This window comes from Corythoichthys intestinalis, chromosome 18 (genome assembly GCF_030265065.1).
Source record: "Corythoichthys intestinalis isolate RoL2023-P3 chromosome 18, ASM3026506v1, whole genome shotgun sequence".
Lineage (NCBI taxonomy): Eukaryota > Metazoa > Chordata > Actinopteri > Syngnathiformes > Syngnathidae > Corythoichthys > Corythoichthys intestinalis.
The window spans coordinates 47,129,091-47,155,761 of NC_080412.1; the positions used below are offsets into that span (position 1 = coordinate 47,129,091).

At 39.9% G+C, this 26,671-nt stretch overlaps 1 protein-coding gene across 1 annotated transcript; it reads right to left on the reverse strand.

Moving 5' to 3' along the window:
* Positions 1–291: 291 nt before the first annotated feature.
* LOC130906151 (T-box transcription factor TBX2b-like) lies at positions 292–14,112 on the reverse strand. The gene is made up of 7 exons (XM_057820131.1): positions 13,605–14,112; positions 11,460–11,727; positions 11,235–11,381; positions 8,135–8,211; positions 7,924–8,069; positions 4,062–4,522; positions 292–2,523 (listed from the first exon to the last, which is right to left on the reverse strand). The coding sequence occupies exons 1-7, from the start codon at positions 13,937–13,939 to the stop codon at positions 2,194–2,196; spliced, it is 1,764 nt and encodes a 587-aa protein (XP_057676114.1). The 5' UTR covers positions 13,940–14,112; the 3' UTR covers positions 292–2,193.
* Positions 14,113–26,671: the final 12,559 nt, after the last annotated feature.

Consider the following 26,671-nt stretch of genomic DNA (forward strand, 5'->3'; position numbering starts at 1 on the left):
ACTGCCCGTTTTTTATTTATTTTTTAATTTTTTAATTTTTTTGCTTTTAACCAAGAATCGAGACTGTTTTACATTCATATCTATAAAGAATTCAGGCATTTAAGCATTTATTGACAAGAATTTAAAATGACAATATAATGACAATAAAGGGCTATTCTTTTCTATTCTACAATAGGTTGTGATTGTATATAGAATTTATTAATAATCTAGTATTTATAATTGATTCTGCATGTTTTCCTTCAAGTATTAAGTTTTTGATGTGAAAATTGAGTGATTTTTTAACAGTTGAAAACAGTTGCTATTTTGGGCAAAAACTTATATCATATGTTAAATATTGCTATATATACTGAAAATATAGGTGATTACCTCTACATTTGGTGATTTTTGTGCATCTAGTGTAAAATCTGAGAATTTTATAGCCATTTCAAGTTTTGTTATACTTACATAAAAAATCATTAATCTGAATTTTTATTAGGGAATGACTTTGAATTTTTTGATGCCGCTGCTGATTGAAACTCATATATGCCTGTTTTGGTTTTAGGTCGGCTGTTTTGGTTTTAGGTCGGTAGCAGCTTTGGTTTTGTAAATATTTGAAGTTTGTGAAAATACAGATCGACCCTGCGCCCCGTGTCACGCCAATATATTATGAAGTCTATGCTTTAACATACCTGACTCAAATGATCAGCTCATTAGCAGGAGCCTGATAACCATCCTGATTATTTAATTCAGGTGTGTTGTAGTAGGGAGACATGGAAAACAAGCTCTCGAGGACTGGACTTTGCCACCCCTGATTTAGACAGACAATGTTGAGTGGGGGTTTATTTTTTGCATTCCTGAATAGTTAAGAGATAACAAACAAGTTTGTATTCATTGTTTAGGGTTAGGCTTTGCTCATAAAATCCAGACATTTATTCTGGAAATTTTCAAAATGGTTCTTTAGGTTAGAATCGAACATTGTATCACCTGAACCAATACTAATGAAAGTTAGCATAAGTCAATACAGATTTATTTTACATTGATCGTTTAGCCCAGGGGTGTCCACATTTTTTGCAAAGGGGGCCAGATTTGATGTGGTAAAAATGTGGGGGGCGGACAATGGCTGACATCCTTTATTTAACCCTTTAATGCCAGCAATATGAAGCAATTATCAGAGAATCCCAAAATTTGAAAAATAAGGTCCTAATGAAACATTTTTTTCAAATTTGTAAAAAGAAAAGTCAAAATGACTATGTGTAATAAGCGCTCAGATATCTATAACCCTTGCTAAATCCTGTTTGTTTTTCTCATGGAACCTGCAAATGCATGTGTTGACTTGCATCCATCATTTTTTTTTTCAAAAAGAAATGTCAAAATTCTGAATTAGTCTCAAAATCATTCAATTTTAGGTGTAGCAAATGTGATACATTTGGCAATATAGGGTTAAGCAAATTTTAGCAAGCCATTCTGTGTGTCACATTTGCCTCATTATTATTATTTTTTAATAATTTCAACAATCTCGCAACTAGCCTTTGTGGCGTTGTCTTTCGACTCTTGCGAAATACCGCTGTGAAGTTAAGCTACCTTCAAGTTGCTTCAATTTCTCACTACCTAGCTTCCTTATAATCTTGTCGTACATGTCAGTGTGTCTTGTTTGGTAATATCGCCACACATTGAACTATCTAAAAACAGTCCCTTTGCAAATAAGGCAGACACAGTTGTTGGGTATTTTAGTGAAGAAATCGTCCAATTTCCAGCTATCGTCGGCCGTCGCAGTCAACCGTCTTTTTTTGTTGTTGTTGATTGTCGCCATTTTAGAAAATTGGGAGTAAATGGACACACGGGGTAACGTTGCTTAGAGTATTGCTGCCTTTTAGTGGGTAAATGAAGAGCAGCATTTAGTGTGTAAGCTACTTCATATGCTGGTAGCAGTACTGCTGACCAATTTATTAAGTCTGTGTGTGGGCCAGATGTTATTGATTTTATGACAGAGGCTGGGGGCCGGATGAAATTTGACCACGGGCCGCCTTTGGCCCCCGGGCCGGACTTTGGACATATCTAGTTTAGCCTATCTATTAATTAGGTTCATATTTGTGAGAAATGTTCACTTTATCTGTTTGGTCTTATGAATGTCCCGTCCCCATCAAAAAGTGTACATACAGGTTATACTGTTATATCATCCCTACCAACGTTGACACCACACCTACGCCCTCGGCTTTAGAGTCCATCAGAAGAAGTCTCCAAATTGTCACTGGAAACGGTCTGCTCGCTTCGCGTGGGATTATCAGCCGTTGGCAACGTCTCTTGGCTGTACAGGTCATACTGCTGCGATTTAGTTGAGTTTGAACTTGCCATCGGCGGATTTTGGCCCGGTACGGCAGCGGCGGCGGGGATCTGATAGGGGCTCATCCGCAACCACGGTATTGCGCTGTGAAAAGAGCGGTTCCTAAGGAGCGCCGAGGTTGTCGAACCAGTTGGAAGAGTTGGAGTGCTTGCGTAATTCCATGGGTATGAGAGCAATCCTCCAAAGTGTGGTAGTGACAGGCCCTGTGTATGAAAATAAATTCAAAATCACAAGTTTCTTCTCAATTTTATCTGGGATTTTTTTTGTACAAGACTACAGTGGTATGAAAAAGTATCTGAACCTTTTCTGCAAAAAGTCATCAAAAGTGATCTATGTCAAAATCACACAGATGAAAAAACAGTGTCTGCTTTAACTAAAACCACCCAAATTTTCATAGGTTTTCATTTTTCAAAGAGGATAGTATGCAAACAGTGACAGGATGTGACCCATTACATTTAATATTTTGTGCCCCACCCCCCTTTTCAACAAAACTGCTGTAATTCAGTCAGATTACTGGGATGAATTGCTGTCTTTAGGTCATGCCACAGCATCTTAATAGGGTTCAAGTCTGGACTTTGACTATTTTGTTCTTCTGTAACTATTCTGAAGTTGATTTACTTCTGTGTTTTCGATCATTGTCTTGTTGTAGCATCCACCCTCTTTTAGCTTCAACTGTCTGACAGACGGCCTCAGGTTTTCCTGCAAAACATCTGATAAACTTTTTAAATCATTCTTCTATTAATGATTGCAAGTTGTCCAGGCCCTGGGGCAGCAAAACAGCCCCAAATCATGATGCTTCCCCCACCATGCTTCACAGTGGGGATGAGGTGTTGATGTTGGTGAGCTGTTCCATTTTTCCTCCACACATGATGTTGTGTGTTACTACCAAACAATTCAACTTTGGTATCATCAGTCCACAAAATATTTTGCCAAAACTTCACTGGTGTTTTTGCGAACATTAAACGAGCAACAATGTTTTTTCTAGAAAGCAGTGGCTTCCTCCGTGGAATCCTCCAATGAACACCATTCTTGGCCACAGTTTTACATATCGTTGAGGTGTGCACAGAGAAATAGGATTGTGTTAGTGATTTCTGTAAGTCTTTAGCAGACACTCTAGGGTTATTTTTTACCTCTCTGGGTATTCTGCGCTGAACTCTTGGCATCATCTTTGGTGGACGGCCACTCCTTGGAAGAGAAGCAACAGTGCCAAACTCTATCCATTTGTAGACACCTTCTCTGACTGTTGACTGATGAACATCCAGACTTTTAGAGATGGTTTTGTATCCTTTCCCAGCTTGATCAAAATCAACAATCCTTGATGGCAGGTCTTTAGACAGCTCTGGACCTAGCCATAATGAACGTCAGAGAATGCTTCTCATCAAGACATTTCTTCCCAGGTGTGTGTTTTTTAGTGGGCAGGGCAGCTTTAAACCACTCATCAGTGATTGGGCACACACCTGACTTAAACTGTGTGGTAAAAATTGGTTTCAATTGCTCTTTAAGTCTCCTTAGGCAGAAGGTTCACTCTCTTATTTTTCCCCCTTCTGTCATTGTTTGCATGCTATCCTCAGTAAAATATGAAAACCTATAAATGTTTGGGTGGGTTTAGTTAAAGCAGACACCGTTTTTTCATCTGTGTGATTTTGACAGATCAAATTTGATGGTGATTTTATGCAGAAATGCGAGAAATTCCAAAAGGTTCAGATACTTTTTCATAAGACTGTATAGTGGTAAAACATACCTGTGGCATCAACACATGCTGTGACAGGTGAAACATAAATGGCGGAGGCGAGGCGAGGATTTGCGAAGATACACCTCTGTGTTCTGGGTCATTTAATCCTGAGAAAGAGGAAAGCAGATGTCCCATGCGTGTGGAGTGAAGCATCCCCGTCTTGACTGACAACTCTCCTTGGCCAAACAGCAAAGGTGCTCCGAGCTCAGGGCACCGCTGAGTCTGACGAGGTCCCGTGCCGAATGTCCACGAGCTCTCTTTGTCCAATAATTCGGGTGCCGTGCCCTCTTTTATTGGATTCGCGTGGCTGGGCGAGGAGTCTCTTTCCCCGCAGAAGTTCTCACTTGACGACGTCGGCGCTTTCTTGCCACTCTTCTCAATCAGCCCGGATGACAATTCAGGCCGAGAACCGTCACCCGTATCCTCACCTTGAAGATCAATATCCGAATCGCTTCCGGTGTTGTTCTCATCTGTCGGAGGAGTAGAACGTTGGATCCTTGTTGTTTTCGTCAACGAATACCATGACATATTTTGTCGACAAACAGTTTTTTTCATGACGATGACGAGCTAAAAATGTGTCCCGGGTGACGTAAACCAGACGAGCCGAATGCCAGTTTTCGTCCAAGGAGTGTTAGGGCCTCCACTCCTTCTTCCTGAGGCCTTCCTCAGGTGAGGGGAGTTGGGCTGATTACAGGTCAGACGGGTGGAGCGGCCACACACAGCTGAGAGCGGTTAACATCAGCCAGCTTTAAAAGCCCAGCAGACGCACCACCACGTCGCCCGATCAACTCGTCTGGTTCCACCGTCAGTTGTTTCTCGCATTACTTTGATACGTTCTCTGATCACCGGCTCACGACTTGTTTTTTCTCTCGCCCCAGGACCTGTTCTCTGCGCGCCCCTTGTCGGATTCCACGCCTGCCTCCTTCCGAGCTCCCTCGCCTTCACGCCGGCTCAGCCACCCCGAACAGAGCAAGCTACAACAACACTTTTTTCCTTGGTGTCGCTAATAAATCATTGCTCATCACAAGTCCTGTTTGTCTGCACCGGGATCCTCTCCTTCTCATGCTCCCTAACAAGGAGACAAAAATACGATTTTTTTCTATCATATGTTCACAATGCGTGACATTTTCTTATTGTTCGTGTACATTATTGGAGTGTTTGGGTAGTGCCACCCATGTGACATGTCCTGCGCCCCACAACACTCACTGGTGCCCTCGCCGGGCTTGCTTTTTTTGTTATTAACTTGTCATTAGTGGCGCGGGAAATGGGGTGCTGAGGGTGCTGCAGCACCCCCTGGTGTTGGGGAGAAAAAAGTGTTTTATTGTTGTTGTTAAAAATAAATCAATCAATAAAACATGGGGAAACAATGGCGTATTTAACTTTGGGGATTAAATATACAGTGCTGGACTATTGGCAGCCCTGCAATTCTGTCAGATAATGCTCAAGTTCTCCCAGAAAATGATTGCAATTATAAATGCTTTGGTAGTAATATCTTCATTTATTTTGCTTGCAATGAAAAACAACAAAAGATAATTAAAAAAAATTAAATCATTATTATTTTGCACAAAACACCAAAAATGGGCTGGACAAAAGTATTGGCACCCGCAGTCTAATACTTGGTAGACAAAATAACTGCGAACAACTGCTTTCGGCATCCATCAATCAGTTTCTTACAATGCTAGGCTGGAATTTTAGACAACTGCTCCAGGTCTCTGAGATTTGAAAGTGCCATTTTCAGATCTCTCCACAGGTGTTCTATGGGATTCAGGTTTGGCCACTTTAGAAGTCTCCAGTGCTTTCTCTCAAACCATTTTCTAGAGTGTTTTGGGTCATTGTCCTGCTGGAAGAGCCATGATCTCTGAGGGCGACCCAGCTTTCTCACACTGGGCCCTAGAATATGCTGCAAAATTTGTTGGTAGTCTTCAGATTTCATAGTGCCATGCACACGGTCAAGCAGTCCAGTGCCAGAGGCAGCAAAGCAATCAGGGAACCCCTGCCATGTTTGATTGTGGGGATCGTGTTCTTTTCTTTGAGGGCCTGTTTTTTGTCCTGTAAACTTTATGTTGATGCCTTCTCCCAAAAAGCTCTACTTTTGTCTCATCTGACCAGAGAACATTTTTGGCCTTCTCAGGTAAGTGTTGGCAAACTCTACCCTGGCTTTTTTATGTCTCTGGGTCAGAAGTGGGGTCTTCTTCGCTAGAGTCGCTTTTTATTCAGACGCCGACGGATAATACGGGTTGACACTGTCGTACCCTCGGACTGTGGGACAGCTTGAACTTGTTTGGATGTTAGTCGAGGTTCTTTATCCAACATCCGCACAATCTCTCTCATCAATTTTTTTCCCCCCTCCACATCTAGGGAGGTTAGCCACAGTGCTGAGGGTTTTACACTTATTGATGAAACTGCGCACAGTAGACACAGGAACATTCAGGTCTTTGGAGATGGACTTGTAGGCTTGAGATTGCCCATGCTTCCTCAAGTCCTCAGGCAGTTCTTTAGTCTTCTTTCTTTTCTGCATGCTCATGGTACACACAAGGACACATGTAAGAGGTTGAGTCAACCTTAATCCATTTTAACTGGCTGCAAGTGTGACTTAGTTATTGCCACCACCTGTTATGTGCCACAGGTAAGTAACAGGTGCTGTTAATTACACAAATTATAGAAGCATCCAATAATTTTTCAAAGGGTCCCAAGACTTTTGTCGGGCCCATTTTTGGAGTTTTGTGTAAAATGATCATGATTCCCCCCCCCCCCATTCTCTTTTGTGTTTTTTCATCGCAAGCAAAGTAAATGAAGATATTACTACCGAAGCATTTGTAATTGCAATCATTTTCTGGGAGAAATTGAGTATTATCTGACAGAATTGCAGGGATGCCAATACTTTTGGCCAGCAATTTATATAAGTCTAAGAAGTTTTTTTTCCCTTGGTTTGTAACATGGTCACTATCTGGCACCCTACTTGCTACCAGGTCAACTTGGATAAGGCGCTACTGGAATGTTAAAGTTAACTGTTGACAGAGGAGGCGTTAACATGACGCAAAAACCAATTTGCGATTTTTTTCTTTACAAAACTCTCTAAAATTCAATTCGAGAAATGTAGATGATTATAATACCGGTAGTTTACGATAGTGCTCAGCGGTTGTGAAAAGTAGGCGTAAAACCGAGGCATTTTGGACATTTCAGTTTTCAAATGTGTCATTGTGCTGTAAGCTGCGGGGATTTGCATTATAATACATGGGTGCTTTATTTCTAATACAAAAACTCCAACACACACTGTAGGTGAAAAAGAACACTGTCTTTATAGTAGCCCAGAGATCGCACGTCAACTATCCGGCATGTTTGTGTACTGCCATTGTGCACCCCTTGTATGGAGATAAATCGCGAGCATAACCAATTTGGACCGAAATGGCTGTTTTTGGATGGGAAAAGCAAAATAAAATCCTCCCGCTGTAAGTGACTTCCGGCGTACCTGTTCGTCACTGTCATGAAAAATATGTTCGTCAACTAAACTTTTCATTATCTCCATCTTTAACGGAAACAACAATGAAACGTATGTCATGTATTTTGAAAGAAATCATGAAAATGTCTGCAGTTGTCCCTTTCCCTTTAAGAAGAAAACTTGATTTGGCCTTTGCGTGATGTTTTTTTTTTTTTTTTTAACAGAAATGTTACGTCCTTAACCATAGCCACCCGGGATGCGCACAGTAGCAAACATCAACAACTGAAGGATGTGACTTTACTGACTAATTTATGTCTTCGGAGCAATTCATGAATTAATTAGGGCTATGTGAGTTTCTGCTCATAACATGCTATGTTGTGCAAATTGCTTCCAACAACAAGCCGGTAAAGAACAAAATGGTTACTGTGGCACCTCCACAATTCGGCGCGGATGTCCCGGCCAGCGATTCCAGAGGAGAGTGAAACGAGTCGCCGGTTTTGGGTTGTTCCCACGAGTCGTCCGAATCGGCGCAGTACGCTTTGTTCTCCTCCGGCGGAGAGGCGTTTAAAGGATTATTCCTGCAGATTGCGTCCAAAAGATTAGGTCAACATAAAGACAATCCGTACTCACAATGTAGGCCTACCTCTTTTCTCGTCTTCCGTTCCCCGTTTCTCTGAATCCTTTGGCAAATGGGTTGTTGTCAATTTTTAGCTGCGTGATCTTGCAAAACATATAGTTTCCGGTTATTCATTTTCAAAAGACACAGCATCACAAAAGCTCAGAACGTAGCTCCGAGGTGGGTGGTCACATTTACTTTAGTAACTTTTGGAGAAAAATGCACTTCTAAGAGTAGTTTTAACATGCCATACTTTGCCATGCTTTGACTTGAGTAGATATGTGCTGAAGAAACGCTACTGCTAATTTTGGCTACACTAGAGTCATTACATTTCTTCCTCTTTATTCTACATAATAGATTTGACTTTGGTAGTACCACAGTGCCGGCAGGAATACTTTTACCAATAACATGTCGCAACAATAACTCATCAGATGTAACATTACAGTCACGTGACCAGGGGCGCTGCCAGGGATTTTGGGCCCCATGAAAAGATATCACTTTGGGCCCCACCACCAGTGCAGAGACACACACACACACACATTTAGAGTATCAACTGCGTCATTTCCTGCATTCTGGTGAATATTTACACACTAATTTGTGCATTTTCTGCATTAATTTCAGATAAATATATTTATGTAAACATAATAATAATAATAATAATGAATAGACTGATATCACCTATAAGAAATGTACTGAAGGCCATCTTTTACAATATACTTTTATTAGAAATATTCGCAAAGTAAATACCGTAATATATGACTGAGAATAAATTTTGTTTTGTTTTAACTTACCGGTAACTATACTACAGTATACAGTATACAGTACAACTGTTTTAGTATGAAGAGCTTGCTAAGGGTTTGCTTGCTGTACTGATTAAATGTAAGCTAAAAGTGGAGCAAACACTCGCTAGCAAATAATTACAGTACTTCATTATGGAGTAGGCTTAGCCTCATCTGGAAACTCGCCATCTCCATTATAGGCTACAGCTCCGAAGCGAGGTCCTTTGTTAACAAACTAAATACAAGTGATGACAAACTAAATTCAACAAATTCTTGACAAACTGAATTCAACCCAATTTTATAAAAGACAATTTCCACACCAACTTTCATTTCAACATCTGTAGGATACCAAAAATGCCTTCATTATTTGGAATTCCTGTTTTTGAGTAGATAAATATCGTTCATTGAGGCCGGGAAAATCCCGTATATCTTACGGAGTGAGCTGGGACCTCGCTTCGGTGCTAAGATAACAGGTTAATTTTCAGCACTACACTGACACAAGACACCAACCTTCCTTTGTGAAGTACTTTGTCACTTCCTGTTGGCCTTTTCTACCCATCTCCTGTTTTGCTTTCTTTTCTTTCCTCTTTTGAACACCCAATTTTTGTTTTGAAAACATTTCTGCAGTACCGCGCTCCATGCACTCCGAGTCACTGACTGGTGTAAATGCGCACGGCTGCGCCCGGTTTGATCAAAGGAAGGGCGGACCAATCCATTGGGGTTGGGGGAGGGGTGGCTGGCGATATATATATGCTCTCTGGGTGTTAACTTTTTGCCAAAAACAAATCAAGATAAAGAAACTCTTCGTTTTATTCCTATTAAAATTGTAATGATTAATATTTGAATTTGCAAACGATTACCTAATGTTCTAATTTTCTTTGTGGGCCCCCATCAGGGCATGGGCCCTTAGAATCAGTATCACTTTTCACCCCTATACGGCGCCCCTGCACATGACCACCGCCCGTCTTTAAAGCGCCATAAAAATGAAACTACCGTAATTTTCGGACTATAATCCGCTACTTTTTTCCTTCATTTTGAATCCTGCGGCTTATAGTCCAGTGCGGCTTATTTGTTGATTTATTTGGGTCAAAAGGTAACACTTTATTTGACAGCGGCGTCATAACACTGTCATAAGACCGTCATAATTATGACATGACACTATCAAGGGCATTACTGAATACTTATGACATTGTCATCCGGCAAATTACTGTATGTCGCTAACTCCATTTATGTCCAGCTAAAATCTTTTAAGTCAATTTAAAAGTGAGATAATTTGCTAAATAACACTAAAAGACATCTGTTATAATCATACATATATGCTCATGACAGTGTTATGTCGTAATTATGATTGTCTAATGACAGTCATATGGCGCCACTGTCAAATAAAGTGTTACCAAATACCATAACTGGCAAGTCATGAAACATCTGGAACAGTAAGTGAAGAAATAATTAGCACAGAACATGAATTTTGATTGTTATTTACATCTGTAGTGTTGCAATGCATGCTAGGAGGCATGTTGGACAACAACAGTGCTGGCAGCAGGTGGTGGCAGAGGTTGACTGTCTCCGCCAAGGGAGCAGTGATTGCCAAATGAAGCTTCTTGAAGCAATGAAGCTATGAACCAATTGGCTGCAAAGCTTCATGGTGGTTCATTTGGTCTTATGACAGTCATATGATGCCGCTGTCTAATAAATTGTTACTGGTTAATATCTTTTGGTGTAAATATCTCATAACACAGTGAGGACAGCTGCGGCTTATAGTCCACTGCGGCTTATCGATGAACAAATGGCGTTTTCGTGCCAAATTTGGTGGGCAGCGGCTTACAGTCAGGTGCACCTTATAGTGTGAAAATTACAGTACTTGATATAGAGTCTACATTACTGTATAGCGCGGAAGTTTTTATTTGGCACCAAGAGACCAAGAAAAAACAGTGATATAATCTTTTTCATTTTATGGTAAAAAAATGTTTTTTTATCCACTAGGGGGCACTCGTGCTCTTTGGATGTTTCATTCATTAGGCGGAATTCGATGTTTTTTTGGTATTTTTTTGGCCTAATATGGAGATGTAATCAGTTATAGTCCAATATATTAATAAGTTCATGTAGATGATGTTGTCTATTAAAAATACATCTTTAGTTAAAAAAAAAAGAAATCAGACATTGTAAGCAGTTACTCACAATGTTACTCATGACCTGAGTACTGAGTTCACCAAATACTTGTTTACTTGTACTTGAGTAGATTTTTGGGGATGACTACTTTTACTTGAGTAATATTATTTAGATGTTACACTACTATTTTTGGCGACTCCACCCACCCACCTCTGAATGTTGTAATTCGTGTAGGGTACCTTCTCATTTTGATATGCAGTGACGGCAATAAACTCAGTCTCGGGGAAAACGTAGGTCAAGAATGTGCTGTATGGAAGTTTCATGATGTCGTTTGCTCTCACAATATGAAACCTGGGCTGGTATTTGTGCATGGAATTCAGAATGGTCTACAAAAACAAGTTGGAAAAGGGTCAAGTGGTGAGAATGAGGTTTAAAAAGCGACTACTGTACTGTACGGTACTTACAAATCCGTGTTTATCCGATATATTGTTGGTGAGTTTGAGTTTATGGAAGGCGACGGGCTTGCTCATCCACTGCTCTCCCTTGGACGGACTGTCGGGATGAATGTACATGCGTTTCGGCATCTCCGGGTCCGCTTTTCCGGCAACTATCCAGCGAGAGTTGTGAAATTTATACCGGAAGTCATCTACAGCAACAATGTCCATGAGGAGGATGTATTTGGAGGTTTTGTCAAGTCCGTCAACCTTTACTTTGAAAGGCGGAAACATCCTCCTGTGAGAGATGAAGAGTGAAAACCTTAGCCATAGTGTATTTACTTTTTTAAAGAAAGATGTTGTCTAATACAGGGGCGTCAGACCCATTTTGGTTTGCATTCATGGCAATTATATCCTACGTCGGCCAAACCAGTTTATTTTTCAACAAGTAAGTTAACTCCACGGCACTGAAATATGAGCATTCACGGCCAGTTTTTAAGAGACAGCGAGAACCAAAAGTGATTTTTTTCCATGTGGCAAAATGGATTTTGCCATGTGGCTTTGTTTTTTTTCGCCATGTGGCATTTTTTGGCCATATGGCATAGTGGATTTTGCCATGTGGCATTTTTTTGCCATATGGCAAAATGGATTTTGCCATGTGCCATTTTTTTACCATGTGGCATTTTTTTTGCCATGTGGTTAAACTGATACTGCCGTGGGGCAAAATGGATTTAGCCCTATGGCATTTATTAATAAATACATGTGGCAAAATGGATTATTTGATGTGGCTTTTTTTTTTTTGCCATGTGATATTTTTTTGCCATATGGCAAAATGGATTTTGCCATGTGGCATTTTTTTACCATGTGGTAAAATTGATTCTGCCATGTGGCAAAATGGATTATTTGATGTGGCTTTTTTTTTTTTTTTGCCATGTGATATTTTTTTGCCATATGGCAAAATGGATTTTGCCATGTGGCATTTTTTTTACCATGTGGTAAAATTGATTCTGCCATGTGGCAAAATGGATTTTGCCATGTGGCCTTTTTTTGCCATGAGGCATTTTTTTTACATGTGGCAAAATGGATTTTGCAATGTGGCATGTTTTTGCCATGTGGCATTTTTTTTGCAATATGGCAAAATGTACTTTGCCATGTGGCGTTTTTTATTTGCCACGTGGCAAAATGGATCATGCTACAGCATTTTTTTTGCTAAGTGGCATTTTTTTTTTGCCATGTGACGTTTTTTGCCATGTGGCAAAATAGAATTCACCATGTGGCATTTTTTTGCAATATGGCAAAATAGATTTTGCCATGTGGCAAAATGGATTTTGCCATGTGGCATTTATTTGCCATATGGCAAAATGGATTTTTTTTTTTTGCCATGAGACATTTTTTTGCCATGAGGCATTTTTTGCTATATGACATTTTTTTCAATGTGGGAACATGAATTTTGCCATGTTGCATTTTCCCCAATATTTTAGATGATAAATAATTGATCCAAACAAAGGGGGAAAAAAACGTTTAAAAGGGTAAATACATGGAAAAGATCATCTTGACCACTCCTCGATGTCTGCAATTTCTGCATCGCGACCCTTGTTATATTACCATGTTCACCCATAAAATCCCCCCCAAAATCCAGCTGTGGCCATTCATTCTCATCTGTGTCTTGACACTCGATGATACATGCTACTTGAAGTTTTTGGATCGAAACAAGGTAAGTATGTGATAATATCTCGTTAAAATCATGGCGTCTTTAATTCTGCTCTCGTGTTCTGGTACCTCCAGTACGGGTTTTGCTGTTTTAAAAAAATTATATATATTTTTTAAATGCCCTCCTGTTCAAAATTTGTCTTCCCCCAGAAAATTGACATTTTAAGCTTTCCAATGACGTGTCACACGTGCATATTGGACAATTTTGAAATTTGGCCAAATTGGGGGTCACAGAGCAGAACTTCAAGTCACCTAAGTGTTTTCCGCCATCTATATAAATTAAAATATATGTAGAAATACATTGAACACACCCCAAAAATAAAATAAATAAATAAACTCCGCCTATTCTTCGCAAATTTTCGATTTTCACGCTGAGGTGATCCCCATTAACCGCGAAAAACGAGGGACCACTGTATATTTGATTTCTCGCGACTGTTTCATCTCTTGTTATCATACAACGCTCACCTTCCTGATTTAGTTATAACCATCTCCGTTCCCATTTTATGAAACTCGTTCCATAATTCCTGTGATTCAAGAGACACTTTGGGGTCGTCGCACAAGCCGTCCGCCGGCTGCAGGTTCTTCAGGGAGCGCAACTGGAGCGCTTGTTGCTGCCGACTCAGAGCCGCGTGCAGCCCCGCCCCGGAGCACACCTCCTCGGACTCCACCTCGGAGCGGGACGCCGCCGCCGCCACAGCCGGGACGCACAGCGTGGGGCCGAAGGAGGATTGCGCGGCTGAAAGCAAGGCCGGCAAAGGCAAGGCACCCGTTCGCTGACTTTGGAAGGGATAATAAGCCATGGCGACCGCGCGTAAAGGCTTTCCTCCATCAAACCGGCACCTGCCCTGCAAGACGCACACGCCTCATCCCCCAAAAGTGGACTTTTTCTTGTTGGTGGTAGGAAAAAAAGTATCCGATAGTTGATAAATTCCTCGCTGATAAACTCCAGTGATGCCAGAAGAGCTGACCTAACACTGAAATCGCTTCAGAAAGTCAAGTTGTGCGCTTCAGTTGGCAGCGTACAGATGGGCGGAGTTTGGCTGCCCTGACTCGAGGCACTTCCACACTTTCGAGACTTGCATTGGACATTTATTATTCATGATGATTGTCACTAACATTTTTTTCCCCCTCCAAAATGCTTATCCACACAGTGGAGGTTATGGAACGCCATTTTAGCTTCTTTTTGGGTGTGCGTGTGTTAGATATCCTTCTAGTATTCTGAATTGTTTTCTGCTTTTTATCCTAAATTATTAGAATTTAGCCAGTGACTATTATTTTACACTGACATATTTGCATTATTTTACAAATGCAGTGCTGGCCAAAAGTATTGGCACACCTGCAATTCTGTCAGATAATGCTGAATTTGTCCCAGAAAATGCTTTGGTAGTTCGTTTATTTTGCTTGCAATGAAAAATACAAAAGAGGATGGGGAAAAATCATTATCATTTTACACAAAACTCCCCCCAAAAAACAAAAGTATTGGCACCCTTTACAAAATCATCGCTAATTTGTGTCATTAACAGCACCTGTTACTTACCTGTGGCACATAACGGGTGGTGGCAATAACCAAATCACACTTGCAACCAGTTAAAATGGCTTCAAGTTGACTCAACCTTCAAAAATCAGGCCAGACAAAAGTATTGGCACCCTCAGCCTAATACTTGGCAGCACAACCTTTAGGCAAAATCGCTGCGAACAACCGCTTCCGGTATTCTTCCAATGCTCTGTTGGAATTTTAGACCATTCTTCTTTGGCCAACTACTCCGGGTCTCTGAGATTTGAAGATCTCTCCACAGGTGTTCTGTGAGATTCCGGTCTGGCCACTTTAGAAGTCTCCAGCGCTTTCTCTCAAACCATTTTCTAGTGTTTTTGGGGTCATTGTCCAGCTGGAAGACACATGACCTCTGAGGGAGACCCAGCTTTTCTCACATTATGCTGCAACATTTGTTGGTAGTCTTCAGACTTCATGTCGGCCAAGCAGTCCGGTTCCGGAGCAACAACAACAGGTAGCAAAGCAACCCTGAAACATCAGGGAACCTCCGCCATGTTTGACTGTGGGGACTGTGTTCTTTTCTTTGAAGGCCTCGTTTTTTTCCTGTAAACTCTATGTCAGGGTTTACTAAATCCGGACCTCGGTGCCACTTTTCCTGACGTATTTTCCATGTCTCCCTCCTCCAACACACCTGAATCAAAATAAACAGGATCATTATCAGGCTTCTGGAGAGGTTGCTAATGACATAATCATTTGATTCAGATGTGTTAGGGGAGAGAGACGTGGAAAACACGACAGGAAAAGTGGCACCGAGGTCTGGATTTAGTCAACCCTGACCTATGTTGATGCATTTTCCCAAAAAGCTTCTACTTTTTCTGACCAGAGAACATTGTTCCAAAACGTTTTCATAGGTAGGTTTTGGCAAACTCCAGCCTGGCTTTTCTATGCCTCTGGGTCAGAAGTGGGGTCTTCTTAGGTATCCTACCATAGAGTCCGTTTTCATTCAGACGCCGACAGATAGTATGGGTTGACACTGTTGTACCCTCAGACTGCAGGACAGCTCGAACTTGTTTGGATGTTAGTCGACGTTCTTTAACCACCATCCGCACAATTTTTCGTTGAACTCTCTTGTCAATTTTTCTTTTCCGTCCACATCTAGGGAGGTTAGCCATATTGCCGGGGACCTATTGATGACACTGCGCACGGTAGACATAGGAACATTCAGGTCTTTGGAGATGGACTTGTAGCCTTGAAATTGCCCATGCTTCCTCACTATTTTGCTTCTCAAGTCCTCAGACAGTTGTTTGGTCTTCTTTCTTTTCTCCATGCTCAATGTGGTACACCCAAGGACATAGGACAGAGGTTGAGTCAACTTGAATCCATTTTAACTGGCTGCAAGTGTGATTTAGGCCATGTCCACACGTAGCAGGATATTTGGCAAAAAGAAGACATTTTCCTATCATCCAAACGCACGCGTACATTTAAACCAGGGTTCTTAAGAATGACAGGGAAAGTGAAGAAGAGCGAATTCTGCGTTTGTGGTGCCATCATGTGGACACTAATAACCGAAGATTTAACTGGAAACGTCACTGACTGCGACAAACTTTGTCCTCACGTCACATATGGGCAGGGCCGGCCCAGGCCATTTGGGGGCCCTAAGCAAAATAATGCAAAGAGGCACATATTTTTGGCCCACCATTTCGTCACAGTGTACTGTGAAACCCATACATGCAATCCAACCCATACGTCCATATTTTGTATATTAATCAGATTTTGTTGCACTGCATACTTCAAACTTCTCACCCCAAATGATTGTCAGTAGTTACAGTAGATAGCGCCAAACCTTTTTCTAAAAGTGGAAAGAAAGAAGTTAAGGAAGAATTTTTATTTTTTTCAAGCTTGTAATCAAGTATCAAAACTCACAAAAGTCAAATAAAGCAAACTGTAATAAACAAAATAGAATAAAAATAAAACAATTGCCAGATTGGGGCCCCCCTAGTGGTTAGGGGCCCTAAGCAGCTGCATAGTCTGCGTATAGGCTGGACCGGCCCTGCATATGGGACAATGTTTACATTTGGAGTAAATTAGACAGACGCTTTTTTGCTTCCATTTTTTTTAAAAACAACTCTTAATGTGCCTCTTATTGAAAAACGGTATTATAGATTATGGATAATTATTTTATTGTTATAAATGTACTTAAAAATGAATGAAAGTGGTTTTGCTGTGGAAGATTTTTTTTTTTTTTTTTTTTACACAAACGTGCAGGTGTGGACACAATTATTTTTTGTCAACGTATTAGGGCAGGATCCTCAGTTTTTAAAAACCCTGCTTGGTGTGGACATGACCTTAGTTACTGCAACCCTCTGTTATGTGCCACAGGTAACAGGTGCTGTTAATGACACAAATTCGAGAAGCATCACATGATTTTTCAAAGGGTGCCAATACTTTTGTCTGGCCCACTTTTGGAGATTGATTCCATTTTTTTCTTTTGTGTTATGTGTTTTTTCATTGCAAGCATATTCAATAAAGATATTACTACCAAAGCATTTGTAATTGCAATCATTTTCTGGGAGAAATTGAGCATTATCTGACGGAATTGCAGGGGTGCCAATACTTTTGGCCAGCAGTGTAGAACAATGTGTTTCTGAAGAGTGGCAAAAGCAAACAACACAATTAGATAAGTAGAATTAAAGATAATTCATCTGTTTTTGTGAGTCTTACTGCAACGGTTAGCCATATTCGAATTCACCCTTCATTTGCTAGCTTTGATCAAAATGGTTTTGTTACCGGCCTTGTTTCCGTCAAAATATTTCGTCGCCGATCCTATTTTTCATGACGATGTCGAGCTACAAACGTGTCTTGGGAAACCAAAACGTAACGAGACGATGCCCAATTTTCGTCTGACGGGACCTTTCTGTCGTATGTTCACAATGTGTGAAATTTGCTTATTGTTTATGTAGCTGTGCTGCGCTCATTGGTTTGGACATTATCTCATTTTTAACGACGGAAGTAGTTTAGACAAACCTGCTTCTAATTTAGTGCTGGCATGAACCTGGTTTTGATGATAACACTTTGCATACATTTTTCAAAACATATGCTTTTTTTTTTAACTAAAACCTTTTGCAGACGAAACATTTTGAGTATTCGTTGACAAAGACTAACCATTTTGGAAATGACTCAAATATGAGTAAAAAGACGAAAATGAATAGGGCTGCCTGCCAAAACAACACCGGTCGCCAGTCAATTATGAACAACAAGTTCATCAACCCGACATTGTTGGTTTTGGAATAAACCTACACTGTCTATCCACACGTACTGTAAGATTCTGTTTGCTGACAATGTGCCTCCAAAGTGTCTGCGAGCCAAAGCAGCCATATCCCTTTGAGACTCATGATGGATTTTAATGCAGTGCTGCCTGAGGGATCCAATGTCACAGCCATTCAGTGTCGGCTATTCAAAGACGTTCTCGTAATGAATCGGAATGAATCTTTTAATGACATTGTGGATTGTGCTGTATTATACCACTAATTTAAGTGAAACTTCCCATGATTAAATAAAGGCTAATACATTTGCTTTTGGCTATGTCATTAAAACAACCAAACGCATTAACCTCGTATGCGCGCTATACCGTACTGTAAGTGCATGTGTGCCGTGTGGAAGTATCCGCCTAACCAACGTCTAGACTTGAGAGCACTTTGCCGGCTCCGGGCGTGTGGGATTGTATCGTCATTATAACTTTATGATGAGCGTCCCCCGTCTAAAGCTGAAAACAACCAAAAGATTTGAGGAGGGAACGAAAGCGAAGCCTCGGTGAGACCTGAGCGATTTAACAGATGACTGTCACTCCGTAGAGGGCCATCTTAACTTTTGATATACAGTATAGCTTCAACCTAAATATTTTCCCTGGAAAACGTACCGTGAATTATCACTTGTCATCAACGGAACTTCGCACCATCAAATCAGATCCAACACTGGTGCAGTATCAAAGAAAAGGGATTCCGCACTTCAAGAATATACTGTACACTACAAGTGCTACTCTTTTGAAACACAGGGTGTTCTAGTCATGAAGGTGAAATAAAATAAAGAAAGGCAAATAAGGCACTTGGCAAGACAACAAAGAAGTGAGAAAGACTCAAGGAAAAAGGGAACTTATTGGAAACACATTGAATAGACAACAAGGAACATGTGGGCGATTCTGATGAAGCTAACCTAAACCATAGACGTCATAATGTACTGACAGGACGCAGGGGCCGATAAATAGGGGGCTTGCATTGTTGGTGAGGCCGTCAAAGCTAACCAAGTGGAATCACAGACAATGAGCTTTTTCCGCTGAAAATTTAAGTTAAAGTTTAAAAAACGTGCATTTAGCATTTGTTTTACGTAAATACGTCCAAGTACAATGCTAGCCTGTTAGTAAATGTAGCTAGCAGCCGCCTAATGCATACAGAGCTTTTGCAGTGAAAATTTTTGTGAATAAATGCTTAAATCCCCGAATTCTTCAAAGATATGGACATAAAACAGTCTCGATTCTTGGTTAAAGGTTGGCATTTATTTAACGTAAATATGTCCAAGTACAATGCTACTCTGTTAGTATATGTAGCTAACGGCTGCCTTAAGTAAACAGAGCTTTTATGGTGAAAATTCTTGTGAATAAATGCTTAAATCCCTGAATTATTTATAGAAATGGACGTACAACAGTCTCGATTCTTGGTTAAAAGCAAAAAAACGGGCAGTTAGCGTTTATTTTATGTAAATATGTCGAAGTACAATGATTGTCAGTAAGTGAATGTAGCTAGCTGCTGCCTTATGTAGACAGAGCTTTTCCAGTAAAAAATTCTTGTGAAAAAATGCTTAAATCCCCGAATTCTTTATAGATATAGACGTAAAACAGTCTCGATCCTTCGTTAACAGCAAAAAAAACAACAAAAAAATGCGTAGTTAGCATTTACTTTACGTAAATATGTCGAAGAATGTCGCTAGTCTCTTAGCTCTTCGTTGTGATAAGGGGGCTGCCACAATGGCTTTTTCCATTGAAAATTCTTGTGAATAAATGCTTAAATCCCCTAATTCTTCATAGATATGGATTTAAAACAGTCTAAATTCTTGGTTAAAAGAAAAAAAAAGTGCAGTTTGCATTTATTTTATGTAAATATGTCAAAGAATGATAGTGTCTTAGTTCTTCATTGTGATAAGGGGGCTGGCACAATGCCTTTTTCCATTGAAAATTCTTGTGAATAAATGCCTAAATCCCCTGAATTCTTTATGGATATCTACGTAAAACAGTCTCGATTCTTTGTTAAAAGCAAAAAAAAAAAAAAAAAAAAAAAAAAACGTGCATGTAGCATTTATTTTACGTAAATAGTGCGAACTATGAGGCTAGTCTGTAAGGAAATTAGCAGCCGCCATATGTAAACAAAGCTTTTGCCGTTGAAAATTCTTGTGAATAAATGCTTAAATCCCTAAATTCTTTATAGATATGGACATAAAAGAGTTTCGGTTCTTAGTTAAAAGCAAAAAAATGGGCAGTTTGCATTGACTTTACGTAAATATGTCGAAGAATGGTCCTAGTCTGTTAGACAATGTGGCAGCCGCCTTACAACAAAGAGCTTTTTACTTTCAAAATTCTTGTGAAAAAACTGAAAATATAATAATTACCTTGAAGAATGATGCTAGTCCGTAGCAGTTAATTTCTCCCATTGACTTTTTTTCATAATGTTTCAAAATGCATGCATGGTACGAAAAATATAATAATTACCTTGAATCCTCGAACAAATCACTCCTCAGACAATCCTTCCTGTTTGTATGCGGTACAGCTTTTGTACTTTTTCAATCCTCAATCAGGCGTCGGATCACTGCATGTGTTGACTCCGCGACCGACTGCAAATAACAAGCGGACTGTAGTGCGGCCCCCAACTTAAAGGCGTTGCGCAGTGAAGGTGGAATCTGACCCGTCAATCGTTATGATGTCTATGGTTGGTCTTAACAAGGAGCAGCTGGATTCAGCCATGTTAGACGAGTTATGGCATAATCTCCGTTGCCACTAGAGGGCAGTGTTTCCACCCAAATCAATACATTTAAAAATGAAACGAATACTCGAAGCAGCAAAATTTGATTCGAAGCTTTCTTTCTAATCTAATTACTCGAGTTAATTGATTCATCATTGCAGCTCTAGAGCCTACTTCCCCAGAATAAGTGATCATTAGCATTATGTTTAACATTAGGAGATATTTTGCTGTGAATAAACTATTAAGGTGCTCAAACTGTTTCTGGAAAAAAAAAAATGACCGGGTTATCATAGCGTTGTGCTATTCTAAGCTATCTTTGGTAAATGCTCTTCATTACCGTAATGCGTAGCTTTCATGACAACCGCACACAGGGCTGGGCAAAACGGATTGGTTCGCACACAGACTTGACGAGAACAAGTGGAAAGATAATCATAACCAGTAGGATTAGGGTTTAGGCTGACCCCTAACCCAAGATAAGGCTAAAGGACAAAAAGTAGAAAGACACAGCTACTGTTGAATTTTTGCATTTCCTTCCCATGCGCCCTGACTGCAAAATCACTATGATTCCACAATAAGTGGCAGACTTTCAGAGGAGTCCCAGAAGTGGACCCTTCTCCGTGCTTAGTTAAAAATGCATGTTTAAAGTCTATTTTTGTCGGCAGCTGTGTCAAGAATTTCACATACACCGACGGGACAGAATCCGCTGGATGTTCTACATGAAACACCCCAGTAGGCTCTCTATCATTTATCACACCGTCACATTAATGTGGTAACTGCTGACACCAAGCCAAGGAGTGAGCGATCAGATGGTGTTATTTAGCTTTAGGTAATAAATGTTTTAGGTCAACTTTAAAGTTAGAAAATAGAATTTTGACCCTATATTTTAACAATGTGTGTAGAGTAGGGTGACCAAACGTCCTCCTATGCCCGGACGTGTCCACTTTTTACATCCTGTCCGGGACGTCCGGCGGGGTTTTCTAACTTCATGAAAATGTCCGGTTTTCATTATTTGTCACGGGACCACCTGCCGTGTGTTGAAATTAACTGAGGCTTGCCTGTGACGTGCTTCCGGAGAGTCTGCCCAGTGGTTGGTTCTGCTGTGCTCACTAACGGAGAAAACAGACGTCAGAGCAGTGTTCCATCGTCCCCCAATGTGCTTCAACACATAAAAAAACAAAACAACATAAAAGTAAAGTGACTTTTTTTGGGGGGTGAATTAGTATTGCTGTGAGGCTACAGTTTGATTTACATTATTTTACCTGAAAGAGAAAAGAGTTTTTTTTTTTTTTTTTTTTAAAAGCTGGATATTCTATGGAAGAGTTATTTTTTTAGATTATTTTTTTGTACAGTAAGAATTAAATGGACAGCTATTATTTTGTTCAAGGATGTTTCGCTAATACAGAAGAGGCATTTTTTTTTTTTCATCATTATTTCATTGCAGTTTTTTAAATGTTTTTATCCATCTATTATTTTAGGAATTATAAAGCCTGTTGAGTAACCTCTGAGAATTTGACTTTGTCTCCTTGGTTATACACTCGCTACTTTGCACTTCAAACTGCGCGCCTTCAGTCCATCGCGGATTTTTTTAGTTTAAAAAAAATAAATAAATAAATGTAGTATTTTATAGAGCTGTCCCGATCCGATCACGTAGTGTCTCATTCTCGATCCTGCTGCTTTTTTTTTGTTTAGGCAGTGCACTGGAGTTGCTTATTAAAGTTCAAGATGATTGACAAACGTTAAGGTTTGACCTTGCCAGAGACGCTTGGAAGCCGAAACTCCAAAGCGCCGCATGTGTCAATCATCGTTTAATTTGTTATACACTTGCTGTGGCAACTCATTGTGTTTAAAGGAGCAGCTTGAGCGGATTTGAGTGGACTCACTCAATGAAGCATTTAATAAAGGCAAGCATTTTTCTTTTGTTTAAATATAATTTGGTGGGACAGTAACATGTTTAAAACTTATGATAATTATTACATTTAAAGTGCTTAAAAACCATTTACTAAAATATATATTGAAGGAATCTGAACTTTTAGTCAGTATCAAGCCAGCCGAACCGCCGGACCCTTGCTGGCGCAGCTCCAACGACCCGGGCCAGCAAGATTCCGACAACCCAGCCAAAAGGCAAAACTCTGCACGTTCACCTTAATCTTAACCCCTTGTACAACTCCATTTTGAAAGCTGGAAAAAGGCTTCAAAGCACAAGTTGACAATTTATTCAGGTCGACAGCGATCAAACTGCACAGAGGGACCCGGGCGAAGATTCAGGGTCACCATATCACAAGTCAACAAAATGTTCCTAAGAAAAATGACAATGCTTAGTTAAACATTCAGTCTTTTGAGGGCTCTCGTGGGGCAGGCTATGGGCCTAAGAAGGGTGTGTTTAGGCGTTGTTTAGGATTACTGTCTGTTTGTGGATTGGATAGGAGAATTCGGGAGTTTCTATTGTCAGGACAACAAGGGTTGTGGATTTTGCCACCTAAGCGTCAAAGGGACTCTTGGAGTCTTATCAGTTGGATATCGGGTGTTCTCCAGTGTTCCTTGTGTTGGGACAGGGCGTCCTGCCATTTGTTCTGGACTCTCCAGGAGAACTGATTGCGAGAGCTGGTGGTTCAATGGCTTGTCAGCGTCAATCTTGCTCAGTCAGTTGTGTGACGCACACGTTGGGCTTCCGTGATAAGAAGGTGTCATGTATCTCTTAAGCCCTATATTCTGCTTGTTTTCCTTAAACTATGGTATAAGTGCTATTTATTTTATATCAGGTGTGTTAGAGTAATACAAACACACAAACAGTGAATACGAGAAATGATACTATTCCCTGATTGATTATATTAAGTGTGTTAGAATAATGCAAACAGTTAGACGATGCCTAAGAGAAAAGGTACTATCTCCTTCATTATACATTAAAGTTTTTTTTTTTAAATTACTGTATACTTTGGGAAAAAAGTGAAAAAAACATGTTTTACGTTTTTTTTTTTTATTACTGTATACTTTGGGAAAAAAACATGTCTTACATGTACCTACATGTACATTGAACATGCATTCACACACACACACACACGCACACACACACACCCACACACAAATGGGGGGGGGGGGGGGCGCTACTTTCAGTTTAAGTGCTTTTTCACTTATCGTGGTGGGTTCTGGTCCCCATTAACCATGAAAAACGAAGGATCACAGTACAGCTATTTTGTTGTAAAACTGAACTTTCTATCCAGACAGGGGAAGCGCCCTTGAAATATATTAAAGTGATAAGGCAACTTTGAGTGAACTTCGAGTAAAATATCGAGGCCTTGCCCAGTGTCCTCTTTTTTGGAAATCAAAATACTGTTCACCCTATGTAAGGTTAACAAGAACATTCCAGTAGGCAGAAGAAAAAGATGAGGACAGCACTCAATTCAATTGTCTGCTGTATTTCTTAAGACTATAAATTCTTAATCGAAACAAGATCTAATGGAGCTGCAATTCTAAAAATCCAGAAATTTAGCGAAACATTTGTTACAGTAGCATAGCAGATGGACAAAACGGGATAAGGCAGGCAATATCAGGCATACATTATTACATGTGTTTCTCAACTCCCCATTTGGTATGCTTTCCGCAGGAATGGATATTAATGATATCCAATAAATGAAGTACTGTAGGAAAGGAAACGGCACCATTTAAAGTGACGGCATGATTTTTAAAAAAAAGTATTATTAAATGCATTTTTGAAGTGTTTAAGAGTTTATTTAGTTGATGACTTGAATACAACAAAATGAAATGGATTACATTGCTGTGATGCTGCAGGAGGTCAGGGAATTAATTCTAAGCCCAGCATCCGCACGGTATTACCTGGCTCAAGAAGTGTTGGAAATTCCCCGGCTCTGCCAGCACAAGGCTTTCAGGGACCTCGCTTATCTCTACTTAGCTCAACTCACCCCAAAGATTTTTGACAGTGTCATGAGTGAAAAGTCACACGCCGGTTGTGCCATAATATCCTCTCAAAAATACATATGGCAGAAAACACAGACAAGACTGAAAAAGCATTTTCCGCTCTTGCACCCCTCTTTAAAATAAACTACTGTATCTTAAGCCAAAAATACTGTTGTGTTCGATAGAATAATATGTTTATATACTATGTGACATCATGCGGGGCCAGGTAGTGGAGGGCCGTTACATTCTCTTTCCAGAGCTGAAGAATCCAGTCAAAATGGCCGCCAGCCCAAAGACTACACTTCCCAGCATGCCCCACAACGCCTCCAAGTGTGGCTGCTTAAGCCACTTAATTGCAGCTGGCCTGAAGGATAATATAAGACACGACCAGATGAAGCGAAGAGAGGCGGAAGAAGATTGACAGAAACACTTGGAAGAAAGTATTTTGATGAGAACAGACCTAAGTTGCCATTTTTAAGACATTTTAGTATTTTGAGGAGAACAGACCTAAGTTGCCATTTTGGTTGATTGTTTGCTTTGTTACTGTTTGTGCCATATTTCGGCCATTTTCTTTTGGGGAAACCCGGTGTTTTTTCTGATTAAAGAACTTTTGGTTGGACACTTTGGCGTCTCAAGCTCCTTCCTGGCCAGGCCTACTTCGTGTGCGGTCACAACTACCATAGCAGATTCATGGCGTATAAAGCCCCCAAACTATTTTTAATTTGTCCGTTTCACACTGGAAACCCCCGTTTACAGACGTCGCGCAACCGCTTATGTTTCAACCTAGCCATAAAAAGAAATTAAGTAATTATATTTATTGTTCAAAATATCTTGTCATTTTTAGATTACAATCATTAACTGATGTCTAATTTTTCGTTTAAAAAAAAACAAAAAAAAAACGTTAGAAAATTATTCGCTCGCATATTATAAACTTTAAAACAAATTACGTCACAATGAAAAAAATGTTGTCCTTAAATAAATCATGGATATCTACCTCATAAGTATCGCTTAATTTAATTTATTTTTTTTGTTACTGTCGCATTTTCCCCGATATGTTAGATGATAAATAATCGATCCAAACAAAGAAAAATTGAAAACTTTAAAAGGGTAAGTATATGAAAAAGAACATCTCGACCGCTCCTTGATGTCTGCGATTTCTGCACCGTTCTTATATTACTATGTTTCACCCATAAAATAAAATTTAAAAATCCGGCTGTGGCCATTCATATTTGCAGTGTTGTTAATAACGGTGTTACAATATAACGGCGTTACTAACGGCGTTATTTTTTTCAGTAGTGGGTAATCTAATTAATTACTTTTCTCATCTTGGCAACGCCATTACCGTTACTGAGGACGGAAAGGCATGCGTTACTATGCGTTATTATATTGGTCGAAAAGTCTGAGGGAGACGGACTCACCGAGACGACAGAGCAGAGCAGGAGTGGGGAGGAGGCAAGAAAGTTGTGACGCCGATCAAACGAGATGCTAGGTAGCTCCAATAATACCTGTTGTAGCTGATAGCCTACAAACTACGCCCGCATGTTATGGTAGATATGGTGGACATGGTAGATATCACATGTACTGTATATAGATATAACTAGATGCAAAATGACAGACACGGCACTAGATGCGTTAGTAAACAGCCGCCATCTTAAAGCAGTAGACCTTTTATTACGGCTCTGTTGTAGAGAAACTTCTAGCGAACCTAAGTAACTTTTTATCCAAAATACTTCTAAATCGGCAAAATCTTGACTTGAATCTATCTTTATATAATGACACAGTTTTAAAACTTTCATATGTCGAAAGTAGAGAGAAGGGAACTAATGCAATAATGGGAGCAATTTTAACAACTTTTAACAGTTGATTCAGGGTAAAGGGTAAATTAGGGTAAAGAATTGGGCTTGGGCCAATTGTACCAAAAACCTTCACAAAAAACTTTACATAGTGTGGCCAATGTTATTTTTATTTATTTATTTTATTTTATTTTTTGGGGGGAGAGGGGAAAAAAAAAAGTAATTATCACCAATTACTTTGCCAAGTAACTAATTACTCTTACATTCAGGTAATTGAGTTACTACCGCAATTACTTTTTGGGAGAAGTAATTTGTAACTATAATTAATTA